The sequence below is a fragment of the Triticum dicoccoides genome, chromosome 3B, assembly GCF_002162155.2.
Source record: "Triticum dicoccoides isolate Atlit2015 ecotype Zavitan chromosome 3B, WEW_v2.0, whole genome shotgun sequence".
NCBI lineage: Eukaryota > Viridiplantae > Streptophyta > Magnoliopsida > Poales > Poaceae > Triticum > Triticum dicoccoides.
Genome location: NC_041385.1, coordinates 12604160 through 12616005, shown reverse-complemented (window position 1 = coordinate 12616005; position 11846 = coordinate 12604160). Strand labels below are relative to the sequence as shown.

General features: G+C 49.9%; 1 protein-coding gene across 1 annotated transcript; it reads left to right on the top strand.

Annotated features, from left to right (window-relative positions):
- The first annotated feature begins 692 nt into the window (after nt 1–692).
- On the top strand, nt 693–5552 carry LOC119279075 (eudesmanediol synthase-like). Its single transcript, XM_037560478.1, has 9 exons — nt 693–827; nt 1047–1308; nt 1854–2122; nt 3786–3877; nt 4063–4281; nt 4409–4559; nt 4850–5093; nt 5201–5451; nt 5544–5552. Exons 1-9 carry the CDS (start codon nt 693–695, stop codon nt 5550–5552), a joined length of 1632 nt encoding a protein of 543 aa, XP_037416375.1.
- Nucleotides 5553–11846: the final 6294 nt, after the last annotated feature.

Genomic DNA, 11846 nt, shown 5'->3' with positions numbered 1-11846 from the left:
CTAACGTTCCAAATGTCGGTGTGTAGTGTCACTTTAAAACTCCCCCACCACGAGGACCCGGGATTGTTAATACAGTTTTGCTAAAACTCATCTAGATGAGATATAAATTGGTCTCATTCACCTTTTATAGCCATTGGATGTGATGCTATAAGATGCGTGCATGCTGACGTGGGTTGTATCTGTTCTTGTTTTCAAAGTTAATGAGACTATATCTCATCTAGATGAGCTCTAGGTACTCCCTTGTTAATATCCTGGCTTCAACGGCTAGCTAGTACACCGGCTTGTAATAGTTTTATTTTCACTTTATTAATCTACAACAACCGCAGAAGCTCGCGTCTCTATTCAGTCTCTCTCTCTCTCTAGCAGGTGGACCTAATATATAAGATACAGTGCAAAGAGAGAAATCTAAGCAAATAAGCTCCAATATAGCACATGTTAACTGGGGGCAGCATGACTGACGCCTCTAACAAATTTTGTAATAAGCAGCACATGATGCCACATCAGCTTTGTACTTCTTTTCAAGGAACGAGGCGGAGAGACGGTCTTCGCCCAGTACAGTACAATGAGCCGGTCTGGCTCCCCCGTTTCTCCTTCCCGTGTTGAGTCTATAAAAAGAGACATATAGGTCCGCCCCTATACATCACAAATTGCCAGACACAAGTGTTCCCAGCGTCAAGCTTGCACCCACTCAAATGGCCGTGACTAGTGCTGACGATGCGGCGAGCAGCCCGAGGATGATCAACGCCGGCAGTGCTGCAACCCGTGGCGCCTTTGCCGCATCGGGGTGGGGCGGTTTCTTCATCACCCACGACCCTCCTCGCCCGCAGGCATGGCATACATATATACTCCTTCCATTTGCAGATCTACCTTTGCTCGTTTTCCATTTTGCACAACCTCCATTGCAAATTTAAGAAAAAAAACAATCTTCGGGGTAATTGATTTGTCTATATATATGTTATGGACACTTCCAATTTTGTATATTATCCTTCAAATTTTTTTGAGCCTGCATATCAATTTCTATGTGGGTACCTTGTTGATATATGCAGAGGTCGGAAGAGTGGATGAGGGAGAGGGTGGAGGAGCTAAAGGGGCGAGTCCGCATGATGTTCTCCGACGGCAGTGTGGCTGAGGCGGTGACATTGATGGACACACTTGAGCGTCTCGGCGTGGATGGCCACTTCCGCGAAGAGATTGACTCGGCCATAAGCCGGATCGTTCACCCGGATGAGTCCGCTGGTTTTGATGACCTTCTTGTTGTCGCGACTCGGTCTCGGTTGCTTCGGCAGCATGGGATATGGGTGTCCACAGGTAGTTCAATAATCATATTATCCCTTAAGACAATACAAAATTGGAAGTCGTTGCCTAGGTGTTGATTGTTTAACCAACAGAACTGCATAGTGGCCTATCGATCTAAAATTTTCTGTGCGACTTGAACGACCTATACAGAACAGCATATGACTTAGAAGTGGCAAACACCCCTATAATTTTATTATTAATTTCAGTCGAAGAGTGTCCGACGTCCATTTGCCTTCAATCTCCAGTACAATTCCTACCGTGAAGTCAACAGATCGTTTTCCATCATTGAATTTTATATGCAGGCATCTAATGGTTATCTTGTAGAAAAAAATATTTTATTGACCCTTAGCCTCGCTGGTCTGTTAATCTTATTCAGTGTCTTTTGCTTCACATATTCGAATGGTACTTTCACAACTACACTTTTAGAATTTTACTTTGAGACTTGCTTCGGTAAACCCCCTTAAAAGAACTATCGACAATCTTAAAATCACTTAAATATAAGTCATCTCTAACAATCTTCATCCTCAAACTCGGTCTAATTCAGACATTTGGTGCAGATGCGTTGGACAACTTTAGAGATGGCATGGGCAACTTCAAGGCAAGCCTGAGCAGTGACCCGAGGGCTCTACTAAGCTTGTACAACGCAGCTCACATGGCGGTACCGGTTGATGGCCCGGCCCTCGACGATGTCATCAACTTCACACGGCACCAACTCGAGACCATTGTAGCAAAAGGTGAGTTCCGGTCGCCGTTGGCGAAGCAGGTCGCCCGCGCCCTCGACCACCCTCTCCCGCGGTTCACCAGGCTGCTAGAGACCATGTATTACGTTGGTTTTTTTTTTCGAAACGGAGGCAAAAGATTTGCCTCATCCATTAATTAAGCAGAAGAGAATTGCCCAGTTAATCAACGGAAAACCGGGCGAAAACCGTCACAAACCGCTGAGCGGCACACCAAGATATCCCACGCACACCTTTACAAGAGTGCCTCGTCAAGCTAGCACACAAGCGTCATCGTCATCACTTCTCCCCAAACAGGCGTCATCGCCATCCCTAATCCCGAGCAAGCGACTCCGACTTCTCCGTGGACGAACGTCGAACCAACACTCACCGCAGAGGCTGTGTAGGAAAACATGCAGATCCATGCCAGAACTCAACCACCCGCATCGAGGGCTACGCAGCTCCGACTCTGAAGCAAAGATCCAAAGGAGAACTATGCAAGACTGGCGTCATGGAAGACCACCGAACGGACCACGTGTTGCCTGTCATCGTTGCCACAGGGACCCCGTCGCCGCAGCTCCGATTTCACCGCAACAACCAAACCGAGGTAATCCCACGAACACGCCGAAGAAGAGCCGACTACCACTGCAATGTCTCCGACTTCACTTGCCCTGTCGTCGTTGCCACAGAAGCCTCGATGCCACACCAAAGCATACCACCAACCTCAACACACCAGCTGGTCCCTCTGACCGGATTGAACTCCAAAATCGATGCCCTCGAGAGGGAAACGACGCCAACACGCCGCCAACGACTGACCCTCCGGGTCTGGGGTTTCCCCCGGAGTTGTCCCTCGTAGAGGAAGAGAGAGCATCCTGACGACGCCTTCAAGAAGGTTACGACGTCCACAGACGCCACCGTCACAGGCTCCGGCCATGGCCAGAGACGGGTTTTCACCCAGCCCTCGTGATCCTCCGGTCGACAGCCAAACCGGCAGCCCACCTTCCCTTGCTGCATCTCCACACGTCCTCCACCTTGGCAGCCAAAAACTGCAGCCTCTTCACCACATCAGGAAGAGATACCTCGTCTGCAGGTCGCTGCCTAGAGCCGCCACCAGGCCGGACCTGATGCAGAGAGGCCGACGGAGTCCGCCCCTAGCCGCCAGCCCAAAATGCGCGCCTGTCGCATCCGCACCGCGCCTCGCCGGCGTCCCTGCCAGAGCGCCTGAAACCGCGCCGCCGCCAACGCGCACTGCGCGACCTCGCCACACCTGCGCCGCGAACCACCGCCCCTTGCCACTTCGCACAATCCGCGCGGCAGCCTCTGTAGATCTGCGTGCATCACGCTCTGGCGCCTCCGTCGCGGCCTCGAGTGACCACGACGCTCCTGCCGTCGTCAGATCGACGAACCCCTTGACGGCGTCCCTGAATGCCAGATCCCGCGCTGCTTGAGGCCCCCACGAGCCAACCGACGCGCCGCCCCTCCGCTCGGACCACCGGAGCCTCGTCAGCCCGCGCCGGAACTTCGCCAGCCCGCGCCGGAGCCACGCTCGCCCGCCCGCCCAAGGCCGCCACACCAGATGCGCCCTTGCGCCTTGTGGAGAGATGCCCCGCCGCCGCCCTCCCTGGAGCCTGACCGGGCTTTGCCGGCGGCCTCCTCAGGCGGCGGCGAGGTGAGGGGCTGGAGGGAGGTGGGAAGGAGGCGGCGGCAGAGGGGATCCCCCGTGCCGCCAGAGAGAGGCGGCGGCAGAGGGGATCCCCCGTGTATGCGCAAGAGGAGACGCATGACAATACGCTGCTGGAGCTTGCTAGGCTCAACTCTCACCTCATGAGGTCTCTTCACCTCAGGGAGCTAAAGGCATTGTCCTTGTAAGTCCTTTATTTTGCTTTTGTGATTAAATTGCATATCTTAGTTTCACACAAAAAATTGCATATCTTAGTACCTCGCACTTCATTAAAATCCTTTTGATCTTCACCAAACTATGCACACAGCAAATATGCATAAGATCGTGAGTGTACATTCAATTGGTAATTTAAGTAATAAACCTCTCCAGGTGGTGGAGGGATCTTTACGACGCGGTGAATCTACCATACACTCGAGACCGTATGGTGGAGGTCTACTTTTGGAGTTGCGGAATGATCCCTGAGGAGGAACACTCACGCGCACGATTGATGTTCGCCAAGACGTTTGGGTTGGTGACTTTTCTTGACGATACCTATGATGTCCATGCCACCTTAGAGGAATGTCGTAGTTTCACCAAAGCCATGCAGAGGTACTTACACAGGGTGTAATTCAATTATTTTCAAGAAAGTATGAGGTATCTTTTCCTTTCATAATTCTAATACAAGCTTTAATTCGATCTCTCATTAAGGCAAACACATCTTTTTGTTTTCTTACAGATGGGACGATAGCGCGGTTTCTATTCTACCTGAATACCTTCGCATGCTGTACATCAAAACGCTAAGCACCTTCAAAGATTTTGAGAATATGTTAAAACCGCACGAGAAGTACCGCATGTCTTATGAAAAAAAGCGGTATGTTGTAATTTGCGTGCACCAATTTAAATATTTAAATTGCTCCTTGAGGAATTTCTATCTCTCTCATATATGGACTTTGCTTAATTTTACCTTGAACAATTTAATCTCTCATTTAAGCTCCTAAACTGTACTTTCTAGTTCTCATAAGTGTAGTTTAGGGAGTAAAATAAACATATGTGTAGTTTAAAGGCTTAGGTGAGACCAATAATTGATTTCAGAAAAAGTAAATTAAGCAAAGAACTAAAATAAGACAACACGGTAATCGTGTGTTTTAAATTATTGTGTACGCAGTACCAACTACAGGCGGAATACTATATGCAAGAGGCCCAATGGTCCAACGACAAGCACCAGCCGACCTTCAAGGAACACGAGGAGCTGTCGGTCATGTCTTCGGGCTTGCCGATGCTTAACATCGTGGCCCTCATGGGCTACGGCGCCATAGTAACCAAGAAGGTATTCGAGTGGACATGCGCCGTCCCCGACGTAGTCCGTGCCGGTGCACAGATCGGCCGCTTCCTCAACGACATTTCCTCTTACAAGGTACTCCTACTCCTATACATATGTGAATTACTGTTGCATTTCTGTCAAAAAGTTAATCAAAACATGATAGAATGTACTGTCATATCAACCGACATCACCGATGTACATGCAGTTGGGGGAAGAAGGACGTGGCTAGCGTCGTGGAGTGCTATATGGTGGAGAAGGACACGACAGGGGAGGAGGCAGTGGCGGCAATCGCCGCCATGACGGAGAATAGTTGGAGGACGATGAACCAGGCATGCATGGTGATGGACCGTGCGTTATTGCCAGCGGCGCAACTGGTGGTGAACATAGCAAGGTCGAACGAGGTCATCTACCTCCACGGTAGGGATGGTTACACCTTCGGTAGCCACGTCAAGGACCTTGTCTTGTCACCATGCTCTTCCTCGCCCCCTTTAAGCCGGGGGTTGCAACTTACGCGTAATCCTGAATTGAGCTATGCATTTATTCATTATAGATATGCTAGTCTGAGTTATGTGGAGAGCGCGGAGCAACTACTACTACACTTTTGTCGCCCTGTTGAACTTTTATGATATCAGTTGAAGCCTTGAAGGCATCTCTCGTGTACTACCAGGATGTGTTATTTGCACTCTTTTCGTTCTCTTTGTAAAGCTTGTTTATAGGTGTGGATATGTCACTATTATATCACTTGCTCATATAGTAGATTATAACAGGTACACACATCAAGTAGAGGTAAGATCATCTCCAGCCGTTCGGCCCCCAAGAGGCTGAAATAGCGCCTCCTGGGGGCTAATCGACGATATATTCACCATGGAGGCGCTCGGGTTCCCAACCGCCGCCTCAAGGTGGCACCCAAACGCCATTTTTCAAATGCAAATTCAAAGAAAATGGCTAGATTTTGGACGAAATTTAGGCAGTTTCATTGATATTTATACCAATTTAAAGACATACATAACTACGCCGCTCAGAGCCTAGTTCACGCCGAGGAGCTGGTAGAAGGCGGTGTAGTCGTCGCCGTTGTCCTGCACGCCGTCGTCCTTGTTGCAGCCCTGCCCTGGATCACCGCTGCGCACGGGGTTGGTCGGCGCCGGCGCCTCCTCGTCGCTGTCGGAGAGGACGATGATGCCGCCCTCCTCGTGGCCGCGGCGCTGCTCGGTGATATCCTCTAGAGCACGGCGCTGCTCGGCGGTATCCTCCAGAGTGCGGCACTGGCGCTCCATCTCCTCGCGCACGTAGTCATCGCGCACCATTTCAGGCCGGTGTCGAGGTTGGCGGCCATCTCCACATGTTCTTGCTTGACGACCGCGAGCGTCACCGGCTCCGGCTCCTTCTTCGGCCTGACCAGGCGAAGATGGCCGCGGGGAGGTGAAGGTTGGCGGCGGCCCTCGTTTATGATGAGGTTGCCGCCGCGGCTGCATCGGCGCTCCGACGTCTCCTGGGGCTCGGGCTTGACGGCGGCGAGCGGCGTCGTGCCGGAGGACGAGAAGGACGACCCCACCATGCGCCTCGGTAGCCACGAGCTCCCTCTCCGGCGCGAGAACGACGGAGCCGGATACTCCAACGCCGGCTCGTTGCCGCCCTCGATGTGCTCGAGGACGGCGTGGAGCGTGCGCCCTGGGACGCCCCACCACTGACGGCGGCCGTCGGAGTTGTGGCGCCCTCTTGTCGCCGGAGCACCGTTGGTGGAAGCAAGCGGGTCGGCGTGGCGGCGCTAGAAATACGTCGTCCACAGAGGGGGGTTGTCGGGGGAATACTTCGGCAACTGTCACACTTCCTCCGGCAAGGACGCTCGGATCCGCGCGATCTCGTCGCGGTGTTCCGTGTCGGAGAGCGGCGGGGGCACGGGGACGCCTCCGGCGCTGAGCCTCCAAGCGCCCGGCACGCGCATGTCGGGCGACGCTGGGTAGTTGGCCTCGTGGAGAACGCGTGCCTCCCACTCGTGCAGCGACCGACGGCCGAAACCGTTGGCCGCCGCTTCGTCACCGTGGAACCTCTCCGTCATGGGCTCGGGCTTGATGGTGAAGGAGAGAGGGCGAGAACAAGGACGGCGATCGAGAGAAGGTGTTGGGCGCTGGAGGTAGGCAAGAGAGATGGCGTGTGCGGCCAGCGGTGACGAAGGGCTGCTTTTATAGCGGTGAGGGGACTGCAGCAGTGTGGACGCGTGGCGGAAAAGTGCGGGACGCGCGGCGGCTCGCCATCACTACGCCACCCGTGATCAATTGAAGGCTGACCGGCGGCAGCCTTGGCATTGATTCGTGCAGGAGCCGAGGCGATGAGATGACGACGATACCTAGTCGCTGACTCGGCGGGCCTAACCGAGGAAATTTGGGCTCCTAGGGGGCTGTTGGGGGAGGGGGCGGGGGGCGGCTGGAGATGCTCTAAAAACACACTGTTTCCAATATGAAGATGATCTAGGTAGGCCACATCAAATGGTTTTTGGGGGCCGGAAGGTGTTGGGGAACGTAGTAATTTCAAAAAAATTCCTACGTACACGCAAGATCATGGTGATGGCATAGCAACGAGAGGGGAGAGTGTTGTCCACGTACCCTCGTAGACTGTAAGCGAAAGCGTTAGCACAACGCGGTTGATGTAGTCGTACGTCTTCACGATCCGACCAATCCAAGTACCGAACGTACGGCACCTCCGAGTTCAGCACACGTTCAGCTCGATGACGATCCCCGGGCTCCGATCCAGCAAAGCTTCGGGGATGAGTTCCGTCAGCACGACGGCGTGGTGACGATGATGATGCTCTACCGGCGCAGGGCTTCGCCTAAACTCTGCGACGATATGACCGAGGTGGAATATGGTGGAGGGGGGCACCGCACACGACTAAGGAACGATCCGTAGATCAACTTGTGTGTCTATGGGGTGCCCCCCGCCCCCGTATATAAAGGAGCCAGGGGGGAGGCGGCCGGCCAAGGAGGGCACGCCAAGGGGAGAGTCCTACTCCCACCGGGAGTAGGACTCCCTTCTTTCCTAGTTGGAATAGGATAAGGGGGGAAAGAGGAGGAAGAGGGGAAGGAAAGGGGGGGTGCGCCGCCCCCCTTCCCTTGTCCTATTCGGACTAGGAAGGGGAGGGGCGCGCGGCCCCCTCCTGCCTCCTTCCCTCTTCTCCCTCGAGGCCCATGTAGGCCCAATAACCCCCCGGGGGGTTCCGGTAACCTCCCGGTACTCCGGTAAAATGTCGATTTCACCCGGAACGATTCCGATGTCCAAATATAGGCTTCCAATATATCGATCTTTATGTCTCGACCATTTCGAGACTCCTCATTACGTCCGTGATCACATCCGGGACTCCGAACAAACTTCGGTACATCAAAACTTATAAACTCATAATAAAACTGTCATCGAAACGTTAAGCGTGCGGACCCTACGGGTTCGAGAACTATGTAGACATGACCTAGAACTATTCTCGGTCAATAACCAATAGCGGAACCTGGATGCCCATATTGGTTCCTACATATTCTACGAAGATCTTTATCGGCCAAACCGCATAACAACATACGTTGTTTCCTTTGTCATCGGTATGTTACTTGCCCGAGATTTGATCGTCGGTATCCAATACCTAGTTCAATCTCGTTATCGGCAAGTCTCTTTACTCGTTCTGTAATGCATCATCCCGTAACCAACTCATTTGGTCACATTGCTTGCAAGGCTTATAATGATGTGCATTACCGAGAGGGCCCAGAGATACCTCTCCGACAATCGGAGTGACAAAACCTAATCTTGAAATACGCCAACTCAACATGTACCTTCGGAGACACCTGTAGTACTCCTTTATAATCACCCAGTTACGTTGTGACGTTTGGTAGTACCCAAAGTGTTCCTCCGGTAAACGGGAGTTGCATAATTCTCATAGTTACAGGAACATGTATAAGTCATGAAAAAAGCAATAGCAATATACTAAACGATCAAGTGCTAGGCTAACGGAATGGGTCATGTCAATCACATCATTCTCCTAATGATGTGATCCCATTAATCAAATGACAACACATGTCTATGGTTAGGAAACATAACCATCTTTGATTAATGAGCTAGTCAAGTAGAGGCATACTAGTGACTGTATGTTTGTCTATGTATTCACACATGTATCATGTTTCCGGTTAATACAATTCTAGCATGAATAATAAACATTTATCATGATATGAGGAAATAAATAATAACTTTATTATTGCCTCTAGGGCATATTTCCTTCAGAAAGGGCACGGAACTTATATTTGATACAAACCCTAGGGCTGTCATCGGTCTTTTTTTTAACAGAGAGAGGCGCCGGAGGCGCCAATATTCCATTCATCTCATAGACATTGTACAACAGTGATTACATAGCCCTGCGAGCAAAGAGTTTGGAAGATGGACTCAACTGGACAACGGCTATTTCTATTAGAAGAATTGGTGCAACTAAAGATAGGCCTAGACAAAGATTGTCTAATTGCCTGATGAGCACAGTTACGTGCTACCCCATTTATATCTCTTTTAATATGATACACTGCATGGGATAGAAATACTATTTTTTGGAAATCTGCAATTTGCACTCTAATCTCCCAAGGGACCTGTGGATTCTGTAAAGAGGAGGCCACAACTGCTTTTGCTGGTCTCAAGTTGTCTGTTAAGAATGTGACTTGTTGGATCTGCAGTAAGCTGGCCACCTTCCCTGCTAAGCTGAGAGCTGCAGCTTCAGCTTGTAAGACAGTTGGAGTAACCGACATGGAGGCTTGTATCAACACAGTATCAATGTGATGCAAATTCTGAAGTTTACAATACACTCCTATTCATGTCGCCTCTTGTGCTTGAGATCCTAGAATTTTCTTGATTTTCCATGCTGCATCCGAGAAGATCTTGGGACCTGCAATTTGTAGATCAGGCTTGAGTGTTTCCCCTTGCTCTGAAACAAAAGGTGCTCCTTGTTCATCAACCTGCAAAGCGGAAAAGGCAGTAGTAATGTTGTTGCGCGGTTTTAGTTGTTGCTGCAGCGCCAACTGAGGCATGTCCAACATCTCCATATTTTGTCTAATTGCTTGTGCCATGTGATGAACTTGGTGTGGGCTGCCTGGCTTCCTATCAAAAAGATTGTCATTCCTGGATTTCCGTATGCACCACATAAAGGTAAGGATGTTTGGCAAGGATGCATGTCGATGATTCATATTTAGGAACGTTATAAAAAGCTGAGTGAGAGAGTTACAGTTTAGAACTAGAATATCAGAACGGATAAACCAAGGAGCAGTGAACCAAGCGGCTCTAGCAAAATTGCATGTAAAGAATAAATGAATATCATCCTCTTCCATGCCGCATCTAGAGTATAGTTTACGGATGTGTTTAGAGTCTTCCCTACTCTTGCCCCTGTTGGCATTGCCTTCCTTAGTAATCTCCATCCAAAGGCCTGGACTCATGGAGTTATTTGTCTGTTTTTCCAAATTTGATTCAGCAGCTGTATAGTGTGAGGATGCACCTGTCGCGGTCTTGGCTCTCCATGTTCCTGCAAATATTGAAGGCATGCACGGTATGCACTTTTAGAATTGCATTTACCCGACGGCGTTAATTTCCAATAGAGGATGTCTTTCTCCTGAGATTGAATAATGTCCGTGCTCTTGATAATGGAAGCCATGGGTTGTTGGAACGGTGCGTCAATTAGCTGATTGTCCCATGCTTTCTGATTTGGAATACAAAGATCCTTAACTTGGGTTGGGTAAGAAAAAACTCCAGGTTGAATTATGAGTGCTTCATAGATGTGGGTCCAATTTTGGCACCATGGTGTACTCCAAATTGAGATGCAGCCTTGGGTGATTTGGTAAAAGCAGTGAGCTATAAGGATGGGAAGAACCTTAATAATGGAGGCCCAAAAGGCTGATTTGGGAGCATTTGGATTTGGGCGCCAAATGGAAGAGTCTGGGAAGTATTTGGATTTGAGTACAGCATGTAAGAAATCATTTGGTTGATCAGCAATCCTCCAAGCTGCCATAAGAATGAGGCACTGATTCATTGGTTGTAGATTTCTTATACCAAGCCCGCCCTCAATGTTTGGAGTACAAATGTCTTTCCAAGCTCTCACGCAAAGGCTCCTAGAATTTGTATCTTCTCTTATACCAGTCCACCAGAAGTTCCTAATAACAGCAGTGAGCTTGGCAATAAACTTTTTGGTGAAAAGTATGTTGGACATATAGTAAACTGGAATGGAGGAGCAAACAGATTTGATGAGCTCAAGCCTTGCAACATGAGAAAGTTTATCGGCCTTGTACGTTGTGAGCTTGGATTTGAATTTATCAAGCACGAAGTTGTAGGCTATTGTTCTATCCTTACCCGGGAGGGTGAGAGGATGCCCAAGATGAATGAAGTTGTTGTCAATGGTTGGCACCTGGAAAATCTGATTGATTAATTGACATTCTTTAGGATGAACATGTTTACTGAAAATTATCCCAGATTTACTCCAATTTGGAGTCTGGCCCGAGCGTATGCAGAAATCATGCAAGACCTCCTTCATTCTAGTTGCTTCTTGTACTGTAGCCTTTCCACAAACAAGTAGATCATCTGCAAAAAGGAGAGAGTGGATAGCGGGGCAATTTGGTCCCAGAGTTATACCTTCAAAATAGGTAGCTGCCATGGCCTCTTGTAGACCAATTGAAAGTTCATTGATTGCTAGCAAAAAGGTATGGGGATAGGGGACAACCTTGTCGAATACCTCTGTCTCCTCTGAATCTCGCAAACGGTTGACCATTAATGACAACAGAAAAAGTCGGCGAAGAAACACACGAGTGGACTAAATTAATAAAATGGCCATGCAACCCTTTACGTGCAAGAGCAGCAA

Coding starts and splice junctions, on each gene's coding strand:
- LOC119279075 (XM_037560478.1), top strand. CDS start 693: ATGGCCGTGACTAGTGCTGACGATGCGGCGAGCAGCCCGAGGATGATC. Junction 4,560..4,849: donor AGCGGTATGTTGTAATTTGC/GTGCACCAATTT, acceptor TACCAACTACAG/GCGGAATACTATATGCAAGA. Junction 5,094..5,200: donor TTCCTCTTACAAGGTACTCC/TACTCCTATACA, acceptor GTACATGCAGTT/GGGGGAAGAAGGACGTGGCT.